Here is a 21,780-nt window from a genome sequence, read left to right as displayed (position 1 = left end):
TCGGCCTCGTGTAAAGGGTCATCACAGTCGAAAAACGCCATGAATAGGCTACCACAAAACAACAACAGCGACGTACTGTGAGTTGAATTACGTTTTCATTAGTTGTCATATCTCATGGGTCGCACAATGAAATTTGGATGAAAAGTGGGCCACGAACTGAAAAGGGTTGGAAATTACTTGTCTAGACCTTTGTCTCGTCCCGCCAGTGTATTTTCCGCTTCGCATTTGGCCCGCTGGGATACCTAGAACGATCGCCGGCGATAAAGCCTTGACGCCGGCGCCAGATGTGCCTATCCTTGCGATCTGAGTTCCGGGGTACAAATGCGACCAGCAGAAGGAAATATTAGTCCCTGTGAATAAATGCAATTGGGAACCGTGCGCGTCTCACCAAAGAAGTTTCTCTTATATTTACTAATCTGTATAATTTGTATTGGGGCACGAGAGCGACTTTTTGAATGGAGACAACTTTCGCTTTGAGGTCACAAAATAACAGCTTGTTTCAACAAAATAATTATTGGCAATTCACCTGCCTGACACTCACCCTCGTGAGACACATGAATAGTCGTACCGTGCCGCAGAATCATATAGTTCGAGATGTATGATTACGTGCCCACTAAATCTTTGATGACATCGCTTCTATCAGCTCTAACGGTAAATCTGAAAATGATAACGCATATGCAATATGCAAGTAGCTATGTTATTGACCAATTTCATTAGTTTAGTTTAAAAAAAGCTACGCCCTTGCTTATGGTTCTCGAATTGATATAGGGTGCCTCGAACTATGTTCCCTTTGAGAGGGTGCCACGACGAGAAAAGCTCGAGAACCACTGCCCTAGACATACTGTTTTATGGGGTCCGGCGGAAGTATATTTCTGAAACTTGAGAGAAAATATTTCTGTGAAATGATGGTACAGCGAGAAGCGACATTCGGTCATCAAGTCAGCAGGTCACATTATTCAGTCATATGGGCCTATGTGTTATATAAATAAAATTATTTGAACAGATGAACGACGGTACTAAACTTGAATATCAAGGCTCATCAACATCGGATGGAATTCGTGTTTAATTCTGGTATCTTTGGCTAATTTTCGGGGCGTCGTTTCCACAAATTTCATTAGTTTTTTCTACCATCGATCGTTAGCCCTCTGTCTCTGTATAGAAGCCTAGTTATGAGGCGGGTAAGGTATAAATTACAGAGCGAATGTTTGTTTGATATTATGCATGTGTAACCTGACTCCGAAGGTTGCGTTGCATATATCTTTCTTTCGACGATCCGGACGTCATGCATGTTACCGTAAATACGGTATAACTTACCAATATATCTCACACCAAGCGTGAGGTATGATGAAAGACGTACCGGGCATTTCCTGGGAATTGGTTATGTTCAGAGATAATGCGTAGTATCTGTCTGCATTTACAAGTCCTTCGAAGGATACCGTACCGAGATACACTACATAATAAACAAGCACAATTCGCATTTGGTAATATGCCGTCGTTGTTGAGCTGTGATCTCAGCTCTTCTATATGCCTCCATGCATTTAGGTAAATGCGGGAAGTCCAAAGCTCAGTTATAACTCATATATGCTGTAATGTTGTAATCTGCGTCGTCATGGCGGGGTTTGGCTATTTTTATTTCTAAACTATTTCTCCGTCACAGGTATTTAAAACAGTCTTGTATCAAAGTCACAAGGTTCCGAGTCACAAGGTTCCGAGTCACAAGTCAAACTTAGTTTTATGGTTCTGTTTCGAGTCAAGTCAAGATATTTTCAATTCAGAACCGAGTAGAGTCCGAGCTCAAGTCAGGGAGCGAAGGGTTGTGTCATAGTGTTGGGCCTCAAATCCTAGTCAAAATCATTGTGTACAGTGTTCATAATCGAGTTCAAGTCATGTTCATGTTCAACTCACTTTTTGCAACTTGTGGGAATGCGCATGCGCACTTGCGCAGTGTGTCGAGTACAAGTCGAGTCAATACGCAAAGTGACACAAGTCGAGCCGAGTCGAGTTCGCTCTTCGTCATATTTGTCGATTCATATTTTTCTTTCTGTTTCCAGGCACTGATTGTATACGGCACGTTCTGTGTAATCTGTTTGAAACGAAAGATCAAACTAAAACGTTTCACGTCGCTAATTCGAGTCCACAAATTAGAATTTGACAATTCGCCAAAAATAACATGTTTTGAGCATTTTTTAATGTGCGAAAAATAACTGTGGCATCATCACAAAGCGCTACGAAAGACTCGTGATTAAGAAATAGGCTACAACATGGTTTTCAGTAACTGCTTTCGGCCGAAAAGGGGATACATTTTGAGGTGTTACATTTTTTTTAAAGTCAGCGGTACTTTCCCTAATTAGGGATGGAGACTCCAATGGGGCCGTCTGCCTATTCTCTGGGGTCGCGGAGACGATCATTAATTACCAATGATTATTAGAAAAATGTCAATTAGGCGGAGGCCATCGGCGGCTCATTACTGAATATGTTAGTTCATTTTTCGAAGTAGAAAGAAAAACTAATGCCAGCCCGGCAAACAGGGAATCAGATTAGTCGCAGCGTCATTTAAAACGCCGCCTAGTACAACTCAATGTTGGGATCTGGTCATTAGTATATATGAAAATTAAAGCGTCCGGAGCATAGAAACCAATAGGACGGTTATATTTCCTTGCGGGAAGATTACAAGTGAACGGTAATGCTATGTGTTAACAATATATATTACATACACCGGACGCATGTTATAATCATGTAGTAATCAGAGCGCAAAATTGAGAGTTGGGGTCGCGAAACATTTTCAAATCGAAATTTGGGAAACCCTGCTTCAAGCAAACCATAGGGCGGAAAAGACGAGCTCGTAATCACATAAACTTCAAGCAGCTGACGTAGAAAACATTGTTTAATTGTCGCCGTTGCAGATTACGCAGGGTGCGATACAGCAAAGGCTACTATTACAAGCCTGTTATCGGACAAATAGTCTATTCTCTTTTGGCATGGATCTCGACGACTTGCAGGAAGCCTTGGGAGGAATAAGCTATTACCAGATTGGAGTAATTATTACGGTTACCGGACTTACGCTCGGGACGGCATGTATGGCTCAGACCGCAGCAATTTTCAGCGCAGCGCCGAAATTCAGGTTGGTGTCGGATCGGTGAGGTAGTTGATCACTTGATCAGGCCTTTACCATATTTCCCGGTTCATTTCCATTGACCTAATGCATAAATATCCATAATAACATAAATTTGTCGACAGATGCTTCATACCTATTTTGGATAACGTTACGCTACATCCAGAGTGGACAGATGAAGAAATAACACGCCTGATGGTACCGGTATGTAAATTACTGCTTTGGACTTCAATTTGTATACCGATGACTACTTGACTAGGCTTCATAAAAATAATATTAGGCATACCCGTCATTGCTAGCTAACCACATCATATTTCGGCTGCTTGTCAACGTCAGTACGCTGTATTTCGTCGCATAGATCAAAGTCAAGTGCTAGGAAGAAGCATTAAGGTATGGGCATGGCCAGTGGTGTCCCTACGATTGGGGGGGCTGGGCGAGACTTCCGGGGGCTCCCTATAAGTATGATGTAATCGCAGCGAAAGTGTTAGGTTGTGTATGGAAACGATGCTCATCAAATTTTCTGCTATTTATTTTTAGATTATAAATAGAAACTTTCTTCTACTGTAGCAATGCGGCTACTGGTTGGAATTAAACCAAATTTGGTGTGTAGGCTGAAATTAGGTAACCTAACAATTTTATCAAGTAGCCAGTACGATTTGAGAAAAAAAGTCATTTTTGAAGAGTCCTAATGAACAATTGAACATGACTTTTTTCGGCCTGTACGATAGTATTCAATGAAGCTCCGTCGCATCACGCCGAGGCCTCTCATTTTAGTAGTTAAACAGTCTCTCAAGAGTATCTCGTTACACTAACAGCACAATCCATCGACAATGACGAACTGAAGTGCGTGCGTTTTACGATAGTATATTATGATCTTACTAATCTGATGATTAATTTTCGTGTGTAAAGCTGACCTGACGAGCATCATGTTGAAAACAAAAGCAAAGTTCAAGGACAAAAACCCATGAACCCAGGTGATGCTAAAAAGCAGATCTGTGTGGAAAATCCTAGGATTGGCATGTCTGCTTTCGCCCCTAAACACGCTATCGAATCATTGAATGACTACACGTCACTAAAATGTGCTCTGGAGGCATGTCATGCATGAACAATTGGACATTGTACTATTTTGTTGAAAAATTCCTGTTTGCGATCTTGAATTCTCATTCTGCATAATAGGAAGGGGACTCCTGCTCCAGATATGACTACGATTTAAGCCTATGTGCTGCATACGGCAATTTGTCTTGTGTCACGGGGTTACCTAACGCCACAATACCTTGCGATCATGGTTACATTTACGACAAGACGTACTACACGAGGACAACTGTCTCAGAGGTATAACGAAATGCACAATATAAAAACTATCTTGAGGCATGCAACTATTTTCAGTGGGACCTTGTTTGTAGTCGCGTAACATTGGATTCCGTTGCTATATCCTTGTACTTTGTCGGAGTACTGATTGGATCAATGGTTATAGGGCCGATTATGGACTGGTATGTTGGCGAAACTTGTAACTTATTTTGGTTGTTGTAGCTGTTGGTGTTTTCCATGTCCTTCAAGGTTTGGGCGGAAACAGAGCATGCTCGTTGGCTGTTGCGGTACCATTCTGGCGGGTATTGGAGTCGCATTTTCTCCGTCGTATGAAGTTTATATTGCCATGAGGGTTCTAGTCGGAATAGCATCAACGCCGTGCTTTATGGCTGACTTCACATATGGTAAGTTCAATATAAATGACTTAATGAGGTAAAGGAGGTCAAAAAGGTGCGTTGGGTACACTCAGTTACTTTTCACATCAGCAACCTCTCTCTTTATCTCCGGCTCATCTTTTTAATGAACATTTAAACATTAAAATTACAACTATAGACTTTGCTAGTTCGCTCTTTCTGTGCGTCCCTGGCTGAATAGGTGACGCGCATTCTAATTTCTCATTAGTGATCGAAATGTCGCCCACAAAGTGTAGGAATGCCGCAGCGATATATGCAACCGCTGTCACCGCATTGGCTCATCTTATTCTACCCGTATTTGGCATGCTGATCCGCGATTGGAGAGACTTGGCAATATGCATCGCTTGTATACCCGCTTCTTATCTCGTGACATATTTCTTCATTCCCGAATCGCCAAGGTAAAGTTATGTTGCTGTTTTTGTAGGCTTATATGATGCTGATCACAGCGAATCATTGTCGTACCATACTCTATAACGTTAAGACGGAGGAGCACACAGAGCCTGTGGTCAACGTCGTATACAATGCGCCTTCAATAGTTCATCAGAAAGAACACATATGTCTATTTATTGAAGGTGGCTCATAGGAAAGGGCCGGATTAACGACGCGCGCAAAGTGGTTGAAAGGTACGCGCGAAGTCACAAAAAGCCGCTAAATGAAGATCATTGGGAAGCTGTGGTGCAGACTGAATCTGATAACGTGAATGTATGTGAATGCCTTGCCTCAAAATTCGTCGATTTCAAAACTGAAGCTGTAACCTTGTGACGTGATCCAATAGCGACTCGAGATTTTGACTATGAATCACGTTACTAACTCCTAGTTCAGTTTGAAATAAGCGGTTCTGGATCGGACTCTGGACTCTTAACATTGCGTTCGGTCCGAGATGCGTGTAAAAGTGATTGATAGGCCTCCATAATTGCATCTATCTGATGTCCCTTTTCTTTCGTCGTGATCAATTAGTACGCGATGATATTTTGATGATGTGCATTGCCTGTAAACCGGTGTTGGGACAAGTCACTACCTTTTACCTTCGGGTCACAAGTCACATCGAGTCATTGTACAAGTACATGTAGATTCGAGTCAAGTCCATTGTCTCCCGAATTTCTGTTTATTTTACTGTACGAAAATTTGGGGTACGTCGAGAGACTTGTAGATTTGCGCATGTAAGGGTCAGTCAGGTTAGTACAAAAACAGTTAAGAACCACTGCTGTAATCGATTCGTTTGCGTTCAATATATTTGTGACAGCACAATCGAGCCTCAATAAAACCTGACTGAACCCAGTGAGGTATTCTACTCGGGGAGTGTGGTCTACAACATTTTCAAACGAACCTCAGTAAGCCCATTTACATGGTCTAGTCGTCTTGAAGCCAAGTCGTCTTGGAGTGACGTCATGAGACGGCTTGCCAAAGTGATCGAGTTTAGATGGTCAATGGTCATTTGGTCATGTTAATCACAGCTCGAGTGATACTATAGAATATAGATAACTAACCTACGTAGTTATCTATAGTGATACACAGCACTTTGGGATTAAGCTCGGGAATATGCTCCGACTCCGACTCCACCGACTCCGACTCCACAGCCCTGTGCTGAACAAATAAGACCAAGTGCGTATTATAAAAGCAGTATCATGTACTGATAGAGCTTTCATATTCACCCAGTTGAATACGTGCCGGTTTCGTCAAATAGGAACATGAAATGTTGGTATGTTGCTGCAGTCTGGATTCGTTTTGAAGTACCGGTAGTGTTCATGGGTAATGTAAATGGGCTAAATGTCTTACTCAGCAATCTTATGATGATGCGCCCATTCACAGATTTCGATATACTTACTGGAAGGGAAATATATCCCCATATCACACCCTCGCAACCAGTCCTGGCACACATAGCCATAGTTGCAGACGCAAAACTAACTCCATACCCGTACCACCCAACCACAATCAGGCAGATTGTTAATTTATAAGCATAAGCATTTAGCAACATTTATTTGGTCGACGCCGATCGCTTGATATTGACTAAAAAATGCACAGAATAAGAGCACAGTCAAGTCAAGTCAAGACGTATTTGCCAAGTCGCTCGTGTCACACTCTGGTCGTCCCCAGCACCGTAACTGCCGCACCCCAAACCCCCAATTGGAGGGGGGGGTGAGCTCGATTGAGGGCCCAAAATTATTTCGTGAATTAGCATAAATCATATAGTGTTTATTGAAAATTTATGCAATTTATTAAAAAATTTTTCGCGCTGCGCGCGAATTCAAGTAGCCATTTAGCTTTATTATTGGGTATTGGGCCATTACCGCGCCACGACCAACCAAGACATACAATCAAGTTTTAGGCCATATAGCATGCGACTCCAAGAAGTGTGCCAGAACGATTGGCAGCGAGAAAAGCTTGGCCGAAAAGGTCTCTGCCCTTATGCAGACCAAAGACTTCGCTATATATACAAAAACATATAGGTTTAATTGTCCATAGGCGCCTAAATGACTGGCGCCGAATGTTCCTGTCTTTGCAATTTGAACCTCACTAGACAAATACCATCCCGCTGGGAAAAATTTTATGCCAGTGAAGAAATACCAATTTGAAATCGGACAATAAATTGACATATAAATTGATAGCATATCATATATGCAATCGCCGATCTGATTGACCGATTTTATCATAAATTATCGAAAATTTTCGCGCTTCGCGCTGGCTCACAATACAGTACAGGTAGTGTCGTGACAATCGCGAAACAACGTGAACGAACAACGTTTTATTACCCTATGGGAGCCCAAAACCCACGTTTTTTGGGGCCTGACGAGGTGCTGTTTCGTTCCTGTTAACGGGCATATGCCCGAAGATGTTTAATTAATATTGAGTGGTCCTACCTTTTCAAACACACCTCACTCAGCTCTGCCGGCAAATCTGATTACGTGAGCAGAGAGAAGATAGATAAAAATTGATAACAATGTATGCAATTTCCGATCATACTGACCGATGAAATCGTAAATTCTAGAAATTTTGCGCGCTTTGCGCGCTGAGGCGACAAAATCTCCTCTCAATGAATATGATGAATAGTGGTAAACAGTGTATCGCCGGAGGGGGGCCCAAGACCAAATTTGGGGGGGACTGGCGAAGTGCTGTTACGGCCCTGGTCGTCCCAACACTGCTATAAACTTTTGTATCGTTTTGCAGAAAGCTCGAGCAAACGGCGGACAGAAATTCACAATTCGTGATTTGTTCCGGCTTCCAAGGATGCGAACAGTCTCCTGTTTAGTAATTTATCTTTGGTGCGCGTGTAGCATGGTATTTTACGGACTAGTGCTGAACGTGTGGAGACTTTCAGGTACGTTACGACGAGCGTGCTTTAGGCGTATGTTAATTTCACAGCCTCAGTCTACTTTTTACGACACAGGCAATCCTCACATCAACGGCATCCTGAACGGCTTGGTCGAATTATTATCGTTTGGCGTACTCTGGGTAATATTCCGCTATGCTGGGATGCGAATTTCGTGCTCTATAACATATTTCATGTCGGGTTTCTGCTGTCTCCTGACAATGCTTCTTACCCAGTTTTCAAGAGGCAACGAAGGTAAACTTTTACACGTAATAAGAAGGCAGAATGTAGCAAGCTAACCAACCATATCTCATCAGCAAAACATATTCATTGAACTACTTTTACAAAGTATGTTTACTCGAGCGCTTCTCAATTCCCTGTTAACTTCGTATGCAGTTACCTCCTTGTACTTGAAGAGCTACTGAAACAATTAATTCTACGTTTTACCACAACTTAACGATTTCAGCAATGACTGCTGTCACCTCACCACCCCTGCAGCTAGGGTTGCATGTAAACAAATAGTTGTTTAAAAGGATTTGTTTAAAACATGTTTAAACAAAGGCATTTTAAAAAAATTGTCTTTTTTCAAGTTGTAAAATCATGCCATAATTGTGTAAATACTTTCCAAAAACATGTATGAGCCTACGGACAATTACCATCCGAAATAGCCCACTTATATACGATATGGGATGGTTGGAAATGTTTTAAACATGTTTGTTTTGTATTGATTTTTGTTTTAAATGCAACCCTGGCAGCAGATATCAGCGACCCTTTTCCGTGCACCGCAGCGATAACTAAGCGAAAAATCGTCCCGACTCTGGCAACAGCAATCCCGCGTGCTTATCGATAACCACAGTTGCACATTTTCTATTTTGATCGAGCCCAAAACATTACCTTCGTTTACGTATACACTCGTGCAGGGATGATTGAAGGCGCGAAATGGTTCGCACTGACAGGAAAGCTGTTCGCTACCATAATGTTCGCTGTGATTTTCAAATTCACTACGGAGCTTTATCCTACATTGGCCAGGTACGGTGTCAGTGTTTACCTACATTACACAACATTTCCAATCTATCTTTTCATGTACATGTGCAGGGGTACGGCCCTTGCAATGGGGTCTATGGCGGCCCGAATTGGCACTATTATATTGCCTTTCACACTACAGCTGCAAATGTCAGTACCATGGCTGACACAGGTGAGCGTTAGCTCGTTTTACTAAAGCCATCTACAGGCCATAGCTTCCAACTCGTTCGCCAACTCAAGCCGCATTATTGAACATTGAACATGATTTCATGGCAGCACTTTTTCGTTAGCCTACTGTTAACGTTAAGCGTTACTGATTAGTGATAAAATTAACCCAACTTTGATACTTCCAATCTGGTAATGCCATTACCGCATTGACGTCCAGATTAAACTGTGCCCGAACAGAAGGGTCTGTCGATTACTTGCGTGAGAATTTTGGCGAAATTTCCGTTCAGCTAACGGTCTATCATCGCGCAAACAGTTCATATATATTTTGAATGTTAGTCAATTGTTGTGTTGCGTTACGTTACGTTAGAAAATGTTGAGCCTTGTACATATGTTGTCAGATGAGGGGGGTTTGGGCTGCAAGCATAGGTGTCGCTAGGATATAAATTTAGGAAGGGAAAGGGTCATTTCTGAAATAAAGACGTACTGTTGGGATCAAGTCGCTACCGTCGAGTCACAAGTCATCTCGATTCATGACATATTTCGACTCGAGTCAAGTCAATTCAATCGATTTACGAAGGTGACTCGAGTCAAGTCAAGTCACTGAAATTTTTGCGGTGACTCGAGTTAAGTCGAGTCAAGTCAAGTCAAGTTGAATTTTAAAAGTGCGAGGCGTGACGCAAAGTCATTGCATTTTGATAACTTTAAGATAAAGATTGAGTCCCCATTTATTCTGAATCGAGGAACGAAATATAGATTTAATACGCGCAAAAGCTCACGCATAACTGCTAAACTACGCAAGTAACGGTACAGCCCTAGTCTTTATCATTCAAAATACGAGATAGAATACCAAACCACAAAAAGTTTGCCATGAGGTTCAATTTAATCCTGAGAAATAGGTATAAAAGGTATATAAACGATATTAGGTCGATGTAAATCATACAAAAGTGTCGGTTACACGAGCACTGGGCACTGTGAGCCGTTAGAGACCATAGATATATTGCTATTGAATTACTTTACTACTAGTTTACGACGCCGTAAGCGGTAAGCTCTGATCACTGCGTTTGAAGTCTATGTAATTGTGACATAACGATGGATGCTCTTTAAAATGCACAATCATTGATTGATTGGTTGCGCTCACAGTATCCCAACAATCCGAACATTTACAAGATACAGCGATTTAGTCGACACCCATTACTCGATGACTTGAAATTGACTCGTGAATTTTGCGCCGAGTCACGAGTCAATCCGCATTTCCAAAACGTCGAGTCAGGTCAAGTCATTTTTGCAAAGTGACTCGAGTCAAGTCAAGTCATACGAAAAAGTTGACTTGAGTCATCCCAACACTGGGACGTAGTAAAATGAACGATGTCATTATACATAAGTCGAAATTCAGAGGGGCGTTCGCCCCTTTTGCCGTCTGAATACACTGGTGCCAGATGTGGTGAAAGAAGGCTATAGACCAGTGGTTCTCAACCGCCGGTCCGCGACGACATTCCTGCCGATCCGCGAGGTATATTACAATTTTATACTTTAATTTCAAGATGGAATGTTGAAGGCTTGTCCTTTGATAAAATAAATAAAACATCTAATTTTAAACTGATTCAAAATTTCGTGAGGTAACATTAGGGCTTGAAACATGTTCGATTTGACTTAAAGTTTAAGACGTTTCATTTGACGACATGCGAGCGACAAATACAGAACAGATGCGAGCGAGCTCATTGCTAAACAGCGCAGTTTGATCATTGGTTTTCGATTCGTTTATTTTGTGCAGGGACATAACTGGGGCACCCCAAACCGCCCTATTGGAGAGGGGCCGAGCTTGAGAAGGGCCCAAAATTATTCCGCAAATGAACATAAATCATATTGTTTTATTTGAAACTTTTTGCAACATTTTTCAATTTCTTGTGGGGCTTTACACGATTTCGTGTCCCTGAATGTCTTGCGTATTAGGTGCCCTTCTCCGAGAAATACGCATGATTTATATGCCTTTCGGCGTCAGCCATTACCACGCCACGGCGTATCCACACATAATGAAGTTTAGGTTAACATATTGGACTCCGAAATTTTGGCCAAAAATTTGGCCGCGAGAAAACCGCTACAGTCGTGAATGATCGAAAATTTTCGCTATTGTCACGATAAGCTACGTAAACTCTCTGCCTACGCTGAGTAGAATGGATGTGATCACAAGTAAAGGTGAAAACATCCATCTAAGTGTAGGGTCTTGGGGCGAAACCCCCGGAAGTTTGGCTTATCGCCATGTGGGGGCCCCAAGACCAACGTTTTGGGAGTGGGCTGACGAAGTGCTTTTTCGGACCGGATTTGCGGATAGCCGGTATAGCTGCTGTAATGTGTTTTCTTGCGGCGCGCATGGTAATCGTAGTTGCCAGAGTAGCCTGCGTCTGGTAGCAGTGAGAAATCAACAAGGTAGCACGACAAGGTGCTTGGTTCGACTCCGATACGCTTCTTCTCTTGATATAGTCAAAGAGAAGAATATTTTTTGAGTTGGCGTGACCGTTTAAACCCACGGCCTTCGGCGCGAAAGACTGTAAACGACTCTCGGCGGTAGCACGTTTATCTGGACATGGCAATTTTACCTCGACTCAGCATACTCATGCACTATACCATAAAATCACATGGAGGCCATCATGAATATAATTAAATACGATGAAAACCCTCTAAATGTCACTCGCTAGCATCAAATAATTGCAAAAAACGGTTGCATGCTTTACATTTTGGCTTCATTTCAATATTGACAGTTAACCGGTCCGCCAGACATTTTTTGAAATTTTACCGGTCCGCGAGGCGAAAAAGGTTGAGAACCACTGCTATAGACTACTTTCCTAATCATGTAAAAGTAAAAGCAAAGGCGTAATAGCAATTAAGTAAGCAAGTAAGAGGTATCAAAAAGATTTGGTCGAGAGTTCTCATACTTTAGCAGTTAAGCGCAGATGACAACTTTCGAAATTCCAAGATGCGTCTTCACGGCTAACGCAAAATGATCACTGACACTGTACAAATAGGTATAGTCTTAGAATATATATCCCGTTACCGTGATTCCGGACTATTTCACGCGGCTTCCGCGACAATTTCACTCATTAGTAGTGATGCAAACTTATGGCAAAAGTAGAATGGGAAGTAGCTTGAATGCATAGCCACTCGAATTGGTAGTGCAAGTTTATACTTAAAACCTCCGAGAAGGACTCCGTCATTGACGCCTCTGCAGACTGCAACCAAAGTCATCAGAATTGTTATCACGATTACGGCCGCCCGCAATTCATTTGACAGACGATATTCGGCATCATGGGAATCCTCGGAGGCGTATTCAGCTTGCTGCTTCCGGAAACCTCTGGCGTGGATTTACTTTCTACTTTCGACCAAGCGGAGGATTTCTACAAAAAGAGCATGGGGATATCGCGTCTATCAGGGGAAAAGAGTCGATCCGGGTTCGCAACAATTATAAGAAATGTCGCATGAGAAAAGCACGTAAATTCGCTCGTTTAATTCGACAGTGACGGGTCCAGTTATGCGGCAGTGGTGATTAGCGGTAATGAGGAGAAGATCCGCAGTGACACCATTTTGTGACTGGGATGCCATTCCAATTTACAATCCGATATGAATTGGAATGCCTGCTGCTGGCGATGAAATGGCATTTCATGAATTACTTCATTACTACTTTGTTTTCTTTTTGTGTTTTATTCGCGGTATACTTCCGGCTTTGGGAGTTGTAGATTCTAGTTGTTCTAGGTCAGTGGGTCCCAAAGTGGGTGCCAGCGCTTCCCGGTGGAGTTAGCGACTTCAAAGGTAGGGCTAGCTTCAAACTGGGTGATTAGGAGGTACCAAGACGAAATGGGGTCGTTGTGCACTATAAAAATCAATGTGGGAAATCCATCAAATAATATCTATATTTTTGCACTAAGAACAGATGTATGAATATTTGGTCACGTCGTTAAGTGTTGTACAAGGCTCATTCAATCTGGAATCGTCACCATTGCTCTCCAGTGACCATAGATGTTCTTTGGCATGCAATATTGAGTTTTCTAACCTATCGATTAAAACCAACAGAGTTCTTAGCCAACGAGGCCTATTTTATGAACATTTATAACGAGTATTATGAACGTGTTATAGCTTAATTCACTGCAATGAAGTAAAATGACACTTCAAGGGAAATTGGTGCATATTCCTTATTAGTATCTTTCCTAAGATTTCTAAAGAGACGTGACTCTGAAATACCGTGTAGTGTGCTGCCTATGAATTTTATTATCCTAGAAAGGGAATAAGAGCCAACGTTGTTTGTGTGAGCAATAAACAGACCAAGTTTATATCGATGTTTGGGCGTTGCGGCGTTCGGTGCCTGCATTATTGACCAAGGGGCGTTGTGTAAAAAATATTTGGGAAACACTGTTCTAGGTGATAGAGGGGAATGCCGAAGGCGGTATTTATTGATGTAATATCTACAAACGACAGACAAGATCTGAGTAGTGATTTTAGATTGTTGTCCAGACTAATTCGAGACAATTTTAGGATGAATACCAGCGATCACTCCAATGCAATGTAATGAGTCAGCGTATCAGGTATAGCCAGGTGCGATATTTTCTGAAAGCTACAGATATTCGGACGTATTGGATTAAAAACATATGCAGTAAATTATTGGCCCGTGTAAAAACAGTTTGACACGGGGCTATATACCATTTGTTCCTAGCTGTTTGTAAACGAGGGAATCCGTCGAAATTACGGGAGAGTGACAGAGACAAAGTGAGCAAACGTCGAAAGTTGGCACTGTATTAATTTACAGGACCTGATCTGGAAACGAAATCATATAAACTACGTCATGATTATAAATCTAGCAAGAATGTAATGGTAACTGTGTAACACGACACCAAGCTAGTGCGGATGAATAAAATGGGGCTGACTGTCGTCTTCACTATTTGATCCAAGCCCCTTTTCAGTGATCATTTTTACTACCTGTGCTGCTTTAAATCGCCTTTACTCGGGTGGGCTCCAGGGCGACGCAACTTGCGTAAACGCTGTTACTGTTACCAGGGCTGCGGAGTCGGTAAATTTTACCACCGACTCCGGCTCCGACTCCGACTCCACACATTTTCAATATACTGACTCCGACTCCGACTCCTGAGTATTTAAACGTACCGACTCCGACTCCGACTCCAACTCCGACTCCTGAGTCTTTAAACGTACCGACTCCGACTCCCGACTCCGACTCCGACAGCATTACTATCAATTTACTTCGAAAATTATATGCCACATTTGTCGGTTGAATGACAATCATACAACCATAAAACATATGCAAACATATTATTAACGGTGGCATGCTAAATTGTTTCATTTTGGAACAGCTCGAATTATCCACTATGCAATTAACATGAAAGAAAGATTTGCTAAATACCCTTCCTTTTTCAAGTTTTTATAACATGGACTCTCTAATATCCTGAAATGTATCAATCATTCAAATATAGCGGATATTTAATCCTGTATAATAAAAATGTAGATAAAAAACCAAGTGTAGCTCTTGTGTATGAGTCAGCAACTAATAAAGAGATTGAACTTACTAATTTTGTCATTGCACACTATCCTGATTACAAGCACACACACTCTTACTAATAGACATTGGTCATAAATGGAATTTAGTTAAGTAGTCAAAGACCATAGCCTATGTCTAGTCTACATGTACTCAGGACCGTAACTGCCGCACCCCAAACCCCCCAATTGGGGGGCCCGAGCTCGAAGGGGGCCCAAAATTATATCGTGAATTAGCATAAATTATCAAGTATTTTTTTTTAATTTATGCAGCTTTTTCAAAAAATTTTCGCGCTCCGCACGATTTCAAGTTGTCAAATATCTTCATTATTGGGTACTTTTCACCCAAGAAAAAATACGCAAGATTTATATAAATGGCCATATCGGCGTTGGCCATTACCGCGCCACGACGCACCAACATATAAAGTTTTAGGCCATGTAACATGCTACTCCAAGAAATGTGCAGGAATGATCGGCAGCGAGAAAACCTTGGCCGAAAAAAGCTGCGCTTATGCTGATACGTATAGGTTTAATTGTCCATATGCGCCTAAATGACTGACACCGAATGTTCCTGTCTTAGCAATCTGAACCTCACAAGACAAATACCATCCCGCAGGGAAATATTATATGCCAGTGAAGAAATACCAATTGGAAATCGTGTGCGTCTTTTAGTTTAGTACATTTATGCGATTATATATTTTTTGATACAGCGGAGGTCACGAAATAACATCATGTAACGAAGTCATACTAACGGGTCCGTCCACCTGAAGATGTTTAATTAGCCTATTATCTACGGGCCCTACAGTTTCCAAGACACCTCACTCAGCTCTACCGGTAAATCTGATAACGCAACAGAGAGGACAAGAAATTGATAGCAATATATATGCAATTCCCGATCTTATTGACCTATTTTATTATGAATTATTGAAAATTTTCGCGCTTGGCGCGTGCTAACTAAACAATACAACTAATTTTGTGGTAAAAGCGAACAACGTGATGGGAGGAGGGTCGGTTTATCACCCTATGGGAGCCCAAGACCCTAGTTTTGTGCGGGGCCTGACGAAGTGCTGTTTCGTTCCTGCCAACAGGTATACGCCCGAAGATATTTAATTATTATTGAGTGGTCCTAACCTTTCAAACACACCTAACTCCGCTCTAGCGGTAAATCTGATTACGTGAGCAGAGAAAGGATAAAAATTGATAGCAATATATATGCAATTCTCGATCATATTGACCGATTCAATCATAAATTATAAAAAAAATTCGCGCTTCGCCCGGTTAATCGAGAAAATTGCATCAATTTTGACTGCATCGCGTAAACGCATATTGCGATTTTCTCCGCCTCTGCAACTGAGTTGCTATTTGCAAGTGATGTCTAATTTCATCTATATCAGGGGTGGGCAACTTTTTCGGCCAAAGGGACACCTGAGATTTACGAACCATTGCGCGGGCAACTGGAATGTTGATAATTTTTATGTAGTCGTTCGATAGGAGCGAACCGAATTAGGTAATATTGCAAACAAGACTTATATTAATACGCTCCAAAATTGATAACAATATGTCATGCAACTGTGCAGCGCACCATCAGGCCCCGGTCGCGCGAAGCGCGAAATTTTTTTGCAAGATAATGACTGACATACATTGGGGGTCGCATCTGTATACCACTGGGCTCATTTGGAAGGACAGGATTATTCGACGTTTAGACATAGCAAAATCGACGGTATCAGTAAACATGCCTCTATCATTTTGTGCAAATGTTTTGTCGACGATCTCGCTGCGAGTGCACAAGCGAAGCCGCATGTTGGACGACACGTTATCTCCTAATTGCGAATATAGTTAGACTCAATTCTGTGAATAATAAGTATTTATAATTTTCAGAAGGGGGGCTCAAATACTGAATGCAAGAAATCTAGTGACAATGAATCATGCGAAGTACCGAGAAAAATTTCAAGTCAAATAAATCTGCTATGAAATATTCTACTTTATGGTCATATACGAAGATCTGAAATAAATGTGGCTGGCCCCTGGATACGTCAATGCGTCAGAACTGTTGTTTTAGTCATCATCAAATTTCGCGGTCATGCTAATCAAATTTTGGTTGGCCTTGCAATTGTACCTGAGGTCATAAATAATTTCGAGAATTACCACACCTAACCTTCTCGTGTGCCAAATTTGGCCTGCGTGCCACGGGCTGGCCGCACCTGATCCGTATGGTTATTAATAACAGTGATTGGTGGTACATAAAAATTCTATTGAAAATTCTTTGAAAGCAAATGTTTTCATGATAGAGAAGTTGGAGTCGGAGTTGGAGTCGTAGTCGAAGTCAGAGTCATTCTCACAAACTCCGACTCCGACTCCAGTCAGTATTTTCCCACCGACTCCGACTCCAGCTATTATTGTTTTCACGACTCCGACTCCATCAAGCGAAAATTACCCAGACTCCGACTCCAACTCCACCGACTCCGACTCCGACTCCACAGCCCTGACTGTTACACAACTGTACCACAAGCGTAATCTTGTCAGCAAAACCACGCATGTTGATCGACTTCGGTGAAGCGCGGCAAAGATGATTAGTTGATTACTATCGTAATGTCACCGCGTTGTATAATGAATAAAGTGGTATCCTGTCATAGGTTGTGTTTTGCGTCTGTGAAGCCATGGTGTCTTTTGGCGAAACCATCCTTGAACATGAACATCCTTGAAGTAAGGCTGACTGGCGTCCTTACAATTTACTACTGTGCTACTCTGTAAATGATCATATTCACTGACTGTGCCGACTGACGCACAACAAACGCGATGTTTCAAAAATGGATCGGATAAACAGAAAACAAAACCACTTGAGCAAGTAACTGAAGTTAGGAATGCTTTGTTACTGACCATGACCACCTGTAACAGGAATTAGTTTTGTTTCAGTACTTGAAGTAGACTCAGAAGTAGTTTGAAAACTTGATCACTTGAGTAAATAGGGAATGTGACGACAAAGAAAACTAAGTGATGCATGACAACCACATCAGCTCTTCATCGAAAGAAAGAAAGGATAGTTTCAGATGATGGCTCTGTTCCTGTAATGGACCGGGTAGGGCAAGAAGGCGGCTAGAAGTGTCTCCCATGCAGCTGAGCTGCCCGCTGTCTACCATACATTTCAAACCTACCGAGGCCAAGAAAAAAGTCCGGAAAAGTCAGGCGCGCCAGGAAAATTGAGTGACTGTTAATTTGGTCATTGTGGCAACATACGTGCTCGCTGATTCACAATGGACCCGTACGTCATCGTTAAAATGTCGTACTCAGCGCAGCACTGCCATGTTTTTATCTGTGTATGTAGATTTGGTCAAAATATAGTCAGTATTGCTACTCGATCGGAAGTAGAAGTAACCCCTCTCTCCTCGTCTCCAATATTTATAAGCTCATTTGTATCACGCTCTTGCGTTTCGACCGAACACTTTTCAAGCACTTTTCAAGGTGAAACCTCGCATTTCGGAATTGTTATCTGAATGGGACAACAGAAAGTCACACTGATTTGCTATAACTATCAATTATTATTTTTTCGTTTAGTGTGAAAAAATATATTTTAAAGGTTTTGTTCATTTAACATGCCGTTGATGCACAGATCATTTCATGCAACAGCAATCTATAGTAGGCCTATAACACTGGTCAACAAAATGAAAAAATCCTTTTGGTAGAATATCTAGGAGCCGTTTCTGGGATTTTCAAGTTGCTGATTACAAATAACACATTATAGTTTTGCCTGATTGGCTCTAGAAAAGAAGATATTTATACCCCTAAAAAAGCTTGAAATCACTGTATTTACCCTTGAATATTTCACTTCGTAGGAAGTAAATCTTAGATTTTTAACTTTTATACTGCGCATATATAGATAATTGACTATGATGCACACTCGTGTCGTTTTCAGTTACTCCATCAATATTAACATGACCTGATGCGAGAACTTTCTTTCAAAAGAAGTTTGTCAAGCCTAACAATTGTACTTTTGCACAATGGAAATATATTTTCTCCTGTATCAATTGGTCATCCTACCAAGATGAAAGAGAAGTATAAAGCTATAAAATTTGTCCCTGAAAAGCTTAACTAAAATCCTCATATAAGTCTCATCTCTTCTGACTTGTAAATGGATAATTTTCCGCTTAGCCAACAAAGTTGGTATACCTAGTATCCATATCAAAAGAGAAGCTTAAATCTGGAATCTTTAATGGACCTCAGATTCGGATACGGAGGAGATATTGTAGTGGTTACGATAAGCGCCCACCAATCTGACGGATCGAGTTCGATTCCCGTCGGAGGTTTATCTGGGCTCCGCTTCCCCCGCCGTTGCCGTTCTTACGGCGACAAAAATCCATGTAGAAGACCCGACGCAAGAAAGCACTCACAAGGAATGGAAAGAACTAGTAGAAGGATTCCAATTTCACATTAAGAAAGGTGCTCACTGCATGGAATCCCTTCTAGGGTGTAGTAAATGAAACTTTTTGGAAGATAACAAAGCACTCAACTATATCCAGTCGGTGCGAGAATTTGTATCTGCATATGGAAACCTTGGAGAAAATATGAGCATTAAATTTATCTTCCTGTTCAGTCATCATGCTATATCTTCTGATGATATTGTTGATTAGAGCGAATAGAAATGGGAAAGGTTCGATCAATACATCAAAACAACAAAAGAAAGACATCAGTGCAGATGCGACGAACATATTATGACAGACTATTGCTGGAACATTTCGAAAAACTGCACTATATTGCTTGCAAGCGAAAATAGTACAAGAAACAATTTTGCTTTAAGATAAGTTATTAATATTATATTCCAACGGATTATTTTGAATTTTAAAAATGTGATTGACATAAAACTAATTCAATTAATATAACGTTATTTCAGGGATATCTGGATATCTATTCTAGATGTCCCTGCGTTATTTGAGTATCTAGGTAAATACTTATATACATGATTGGGGTTTATTTATGTACATGATATCCGTGAAAGTCTCCAACTATGATAAATCTAATACCCCGAAATATAATTATGTTGATGTATTTGGATTTAAAGCAGTCTTCAGCGTGTCAAATTAACCAGTAGGTTGAATTTCTGAACTTTACAGTACGATTTAGCCGATTTTTTATCCAGCCCATACAGCGAAAATATGAGATTTTATTCAAAATAGCCTCATGGGTTATCTCCAGAACAAGAGCCAGTTTGAAAAAAATAAGGACATAGCCTATTCGGAATCAGCGCCCTTCAGAACCCCAAAAACCACTCTTACTTTGTATGCCTAAAAATATGTGCTGACCAATGATAATTATAATGCCGACGATTACCCCTGAAGAGTGTTGGCTTGAAAAGCTTCAGGTTTTAATATATTTGTAACATGAATATGTTATTAAAATGTATATTAAAGTTCTGTGCCCCAAAAAGTCTAGTCCTATTGTGGTTAATGTGGCCGCTGACCCTACAGTAATTTACAACTTGAGTTGCGTCTCACGAAAGTTTTTCTTTTAGTCTGCTGCGTTTGAGCCACTACAATATATTTTGATTATATAACAAACCGGAGGTCACGAATTAAGAACATACACTAAAGTAATTATTAGGGATGGTGTGAACGTGAGGTTCACGTTCGCGTTCTGTAGGTGAACCTCAGAATTTTAGAGGTTCACGTTTACAAACGAACCTTGGTAGGTTCTGCACTGTGAACCTTTTTCATCTATTACAATTTTCACTTTATTATAGCATCTTTGTATGAAATTCATTGCATTTGAACTGCGTGCCACACTATGCATGGCGCTGGTAGCACGAAAAAATCAACACCAAACGAGCATACCTCAAAATTTTACTTGCTACCGTAAGCATCGAATTTTGCGAATTGTCGAACTATATCGCTTCGAAGTATCAAAAGTAAATAAATATTTTTCCAATAGTCTGCCTCATGTGTTTGATGACTTTTTCATACCTGATAAAAATGTCCATTCCCATTACGCGAGATCCTCGTCAGAGGGAAATATCTACTTACCACCACCCAATAGCAACCTAACTAAGAGATCTATTGACTACTCGGGACCTATCCGACACCGACAAGATAGCGTAATGGTTAAGCGTCCGGCTTCTTGATCGGTAGGTCGTGGGTTCGATTCCCGGCCGGGTCAGACCAAAGACCTGATTAGTAACACTGGTATCCATGGCTTCCCTGCTTGGCGCTCATGCATTACTGGGATAGCATGGAGGGGTGGTGCATGTCTTAGAAAGCCGTAAAGGCTATATCTGCACTTCCTTGTCCAGCGGCATATGCACATCATGCACTCATGGTATGCATATGCGCAGATCGTGTGTATGTGTAACGTGTATCATGAGTCGGTGTATATGCCGCAAAAACATCAAGGACAAAAATAAACTAAGTCCTTCCTTCCTATCAACTGGAATGCATTACCACCGCATATCCGTGAATTGTGATTGAATCCGTGAGCGATTAACCACTATCCAACCAGTCATGAGTGCAAAGGTTAAATGACTTTTTCGTACCTGCTAAAAATGTCCACAGTCATTACACGAGATCCTCGTCGAAGGGAAATATCTACTTACCCTCACCAAACAGCAACCTAACTAAGAGATCTATTGACTACTCAGGACCTGTCATTTGGAATTGCCTTATAATAGATTAAAAAAAGACCTACTTGATCACCTCCTGTCGTTATACTAACACTGCCCTATCTCGCCCAGACATTGCTTCATTGATCATTTGCTACCATCGTTTAATTTTTCTTCTATTTTACTTTTTTAACTAAACATATTTTACAGCCAGACTGTTCAGATTTAAGTGTACCTGTTCGATGCTGGTGTGATCAGACTAGATGACCTTCACGGTCTTATCGATCATTCCTATCTAATACCGAATACTGTGCATGCATATTTTCTGTACCAC

At 41.2% G+C, this 21,780-nt stretch overlaps 1 protein-coding gene across 1 annotated transcript; it reads left to right on the top strand.

Annotated features, from left to right (window-relative positions):
• Positions 1 to 1,709: 1,709 nt before the first annotated feature.
• Positions 1,710 to 13,650, top strand: LOC145437328 (organic cation transporter protein-like). Its single transcript, XM_080314533.1, has 13 exons — positions 1,710 to 3,121; positions 3,238 to 3,316; positions 4,289 to 4,444; positions 4,499 to 4,602; positions 4,670 to 4,824; positions 5,042 to 5,231; positions 5,406 to 5,535; positions 7,999 to 8,149; positions 8,219 to 8,395; positions 9,061 to 9,169; positions 9,236 to 9,335; positions 12,617 to 12,774; positions 12,841 to 13,650. The coding sequence occupies exons 1-13, from the start codon at positions 2,979 to 2,981 to the stop codon at positions 12,911 to 12,913; spliced, it is 1,725 nt and encodes a 574-aa protein (XP_080170659.1). The 5' UTR covers positions 1,710 to 2,978; the 3' UTR covers positions 12,914 to 13,650.
• Positions 13,651 to 21,780: the final 8,130 nt, after the last annotated feature.

Source organism: Botryllus schlosseri, chromosome 4 (genome assembly GCF_051294905.1).
Source record: "Botryllus schlosseri isolate E-star chromosome 4, Bs_hap1, whole genome shotgun sequence".
Lineage (NCBI taxonomy): Eukaryota > Metazoa > Chordata > Ascidiacea > Stolidobranchia > Styelidae > Botryllus > Botryllus schlosseri.
Note: the sequence above shows the minus strand (reverse complement) of the source record. Positions and strands in the feature narration are given on the sequence as shown.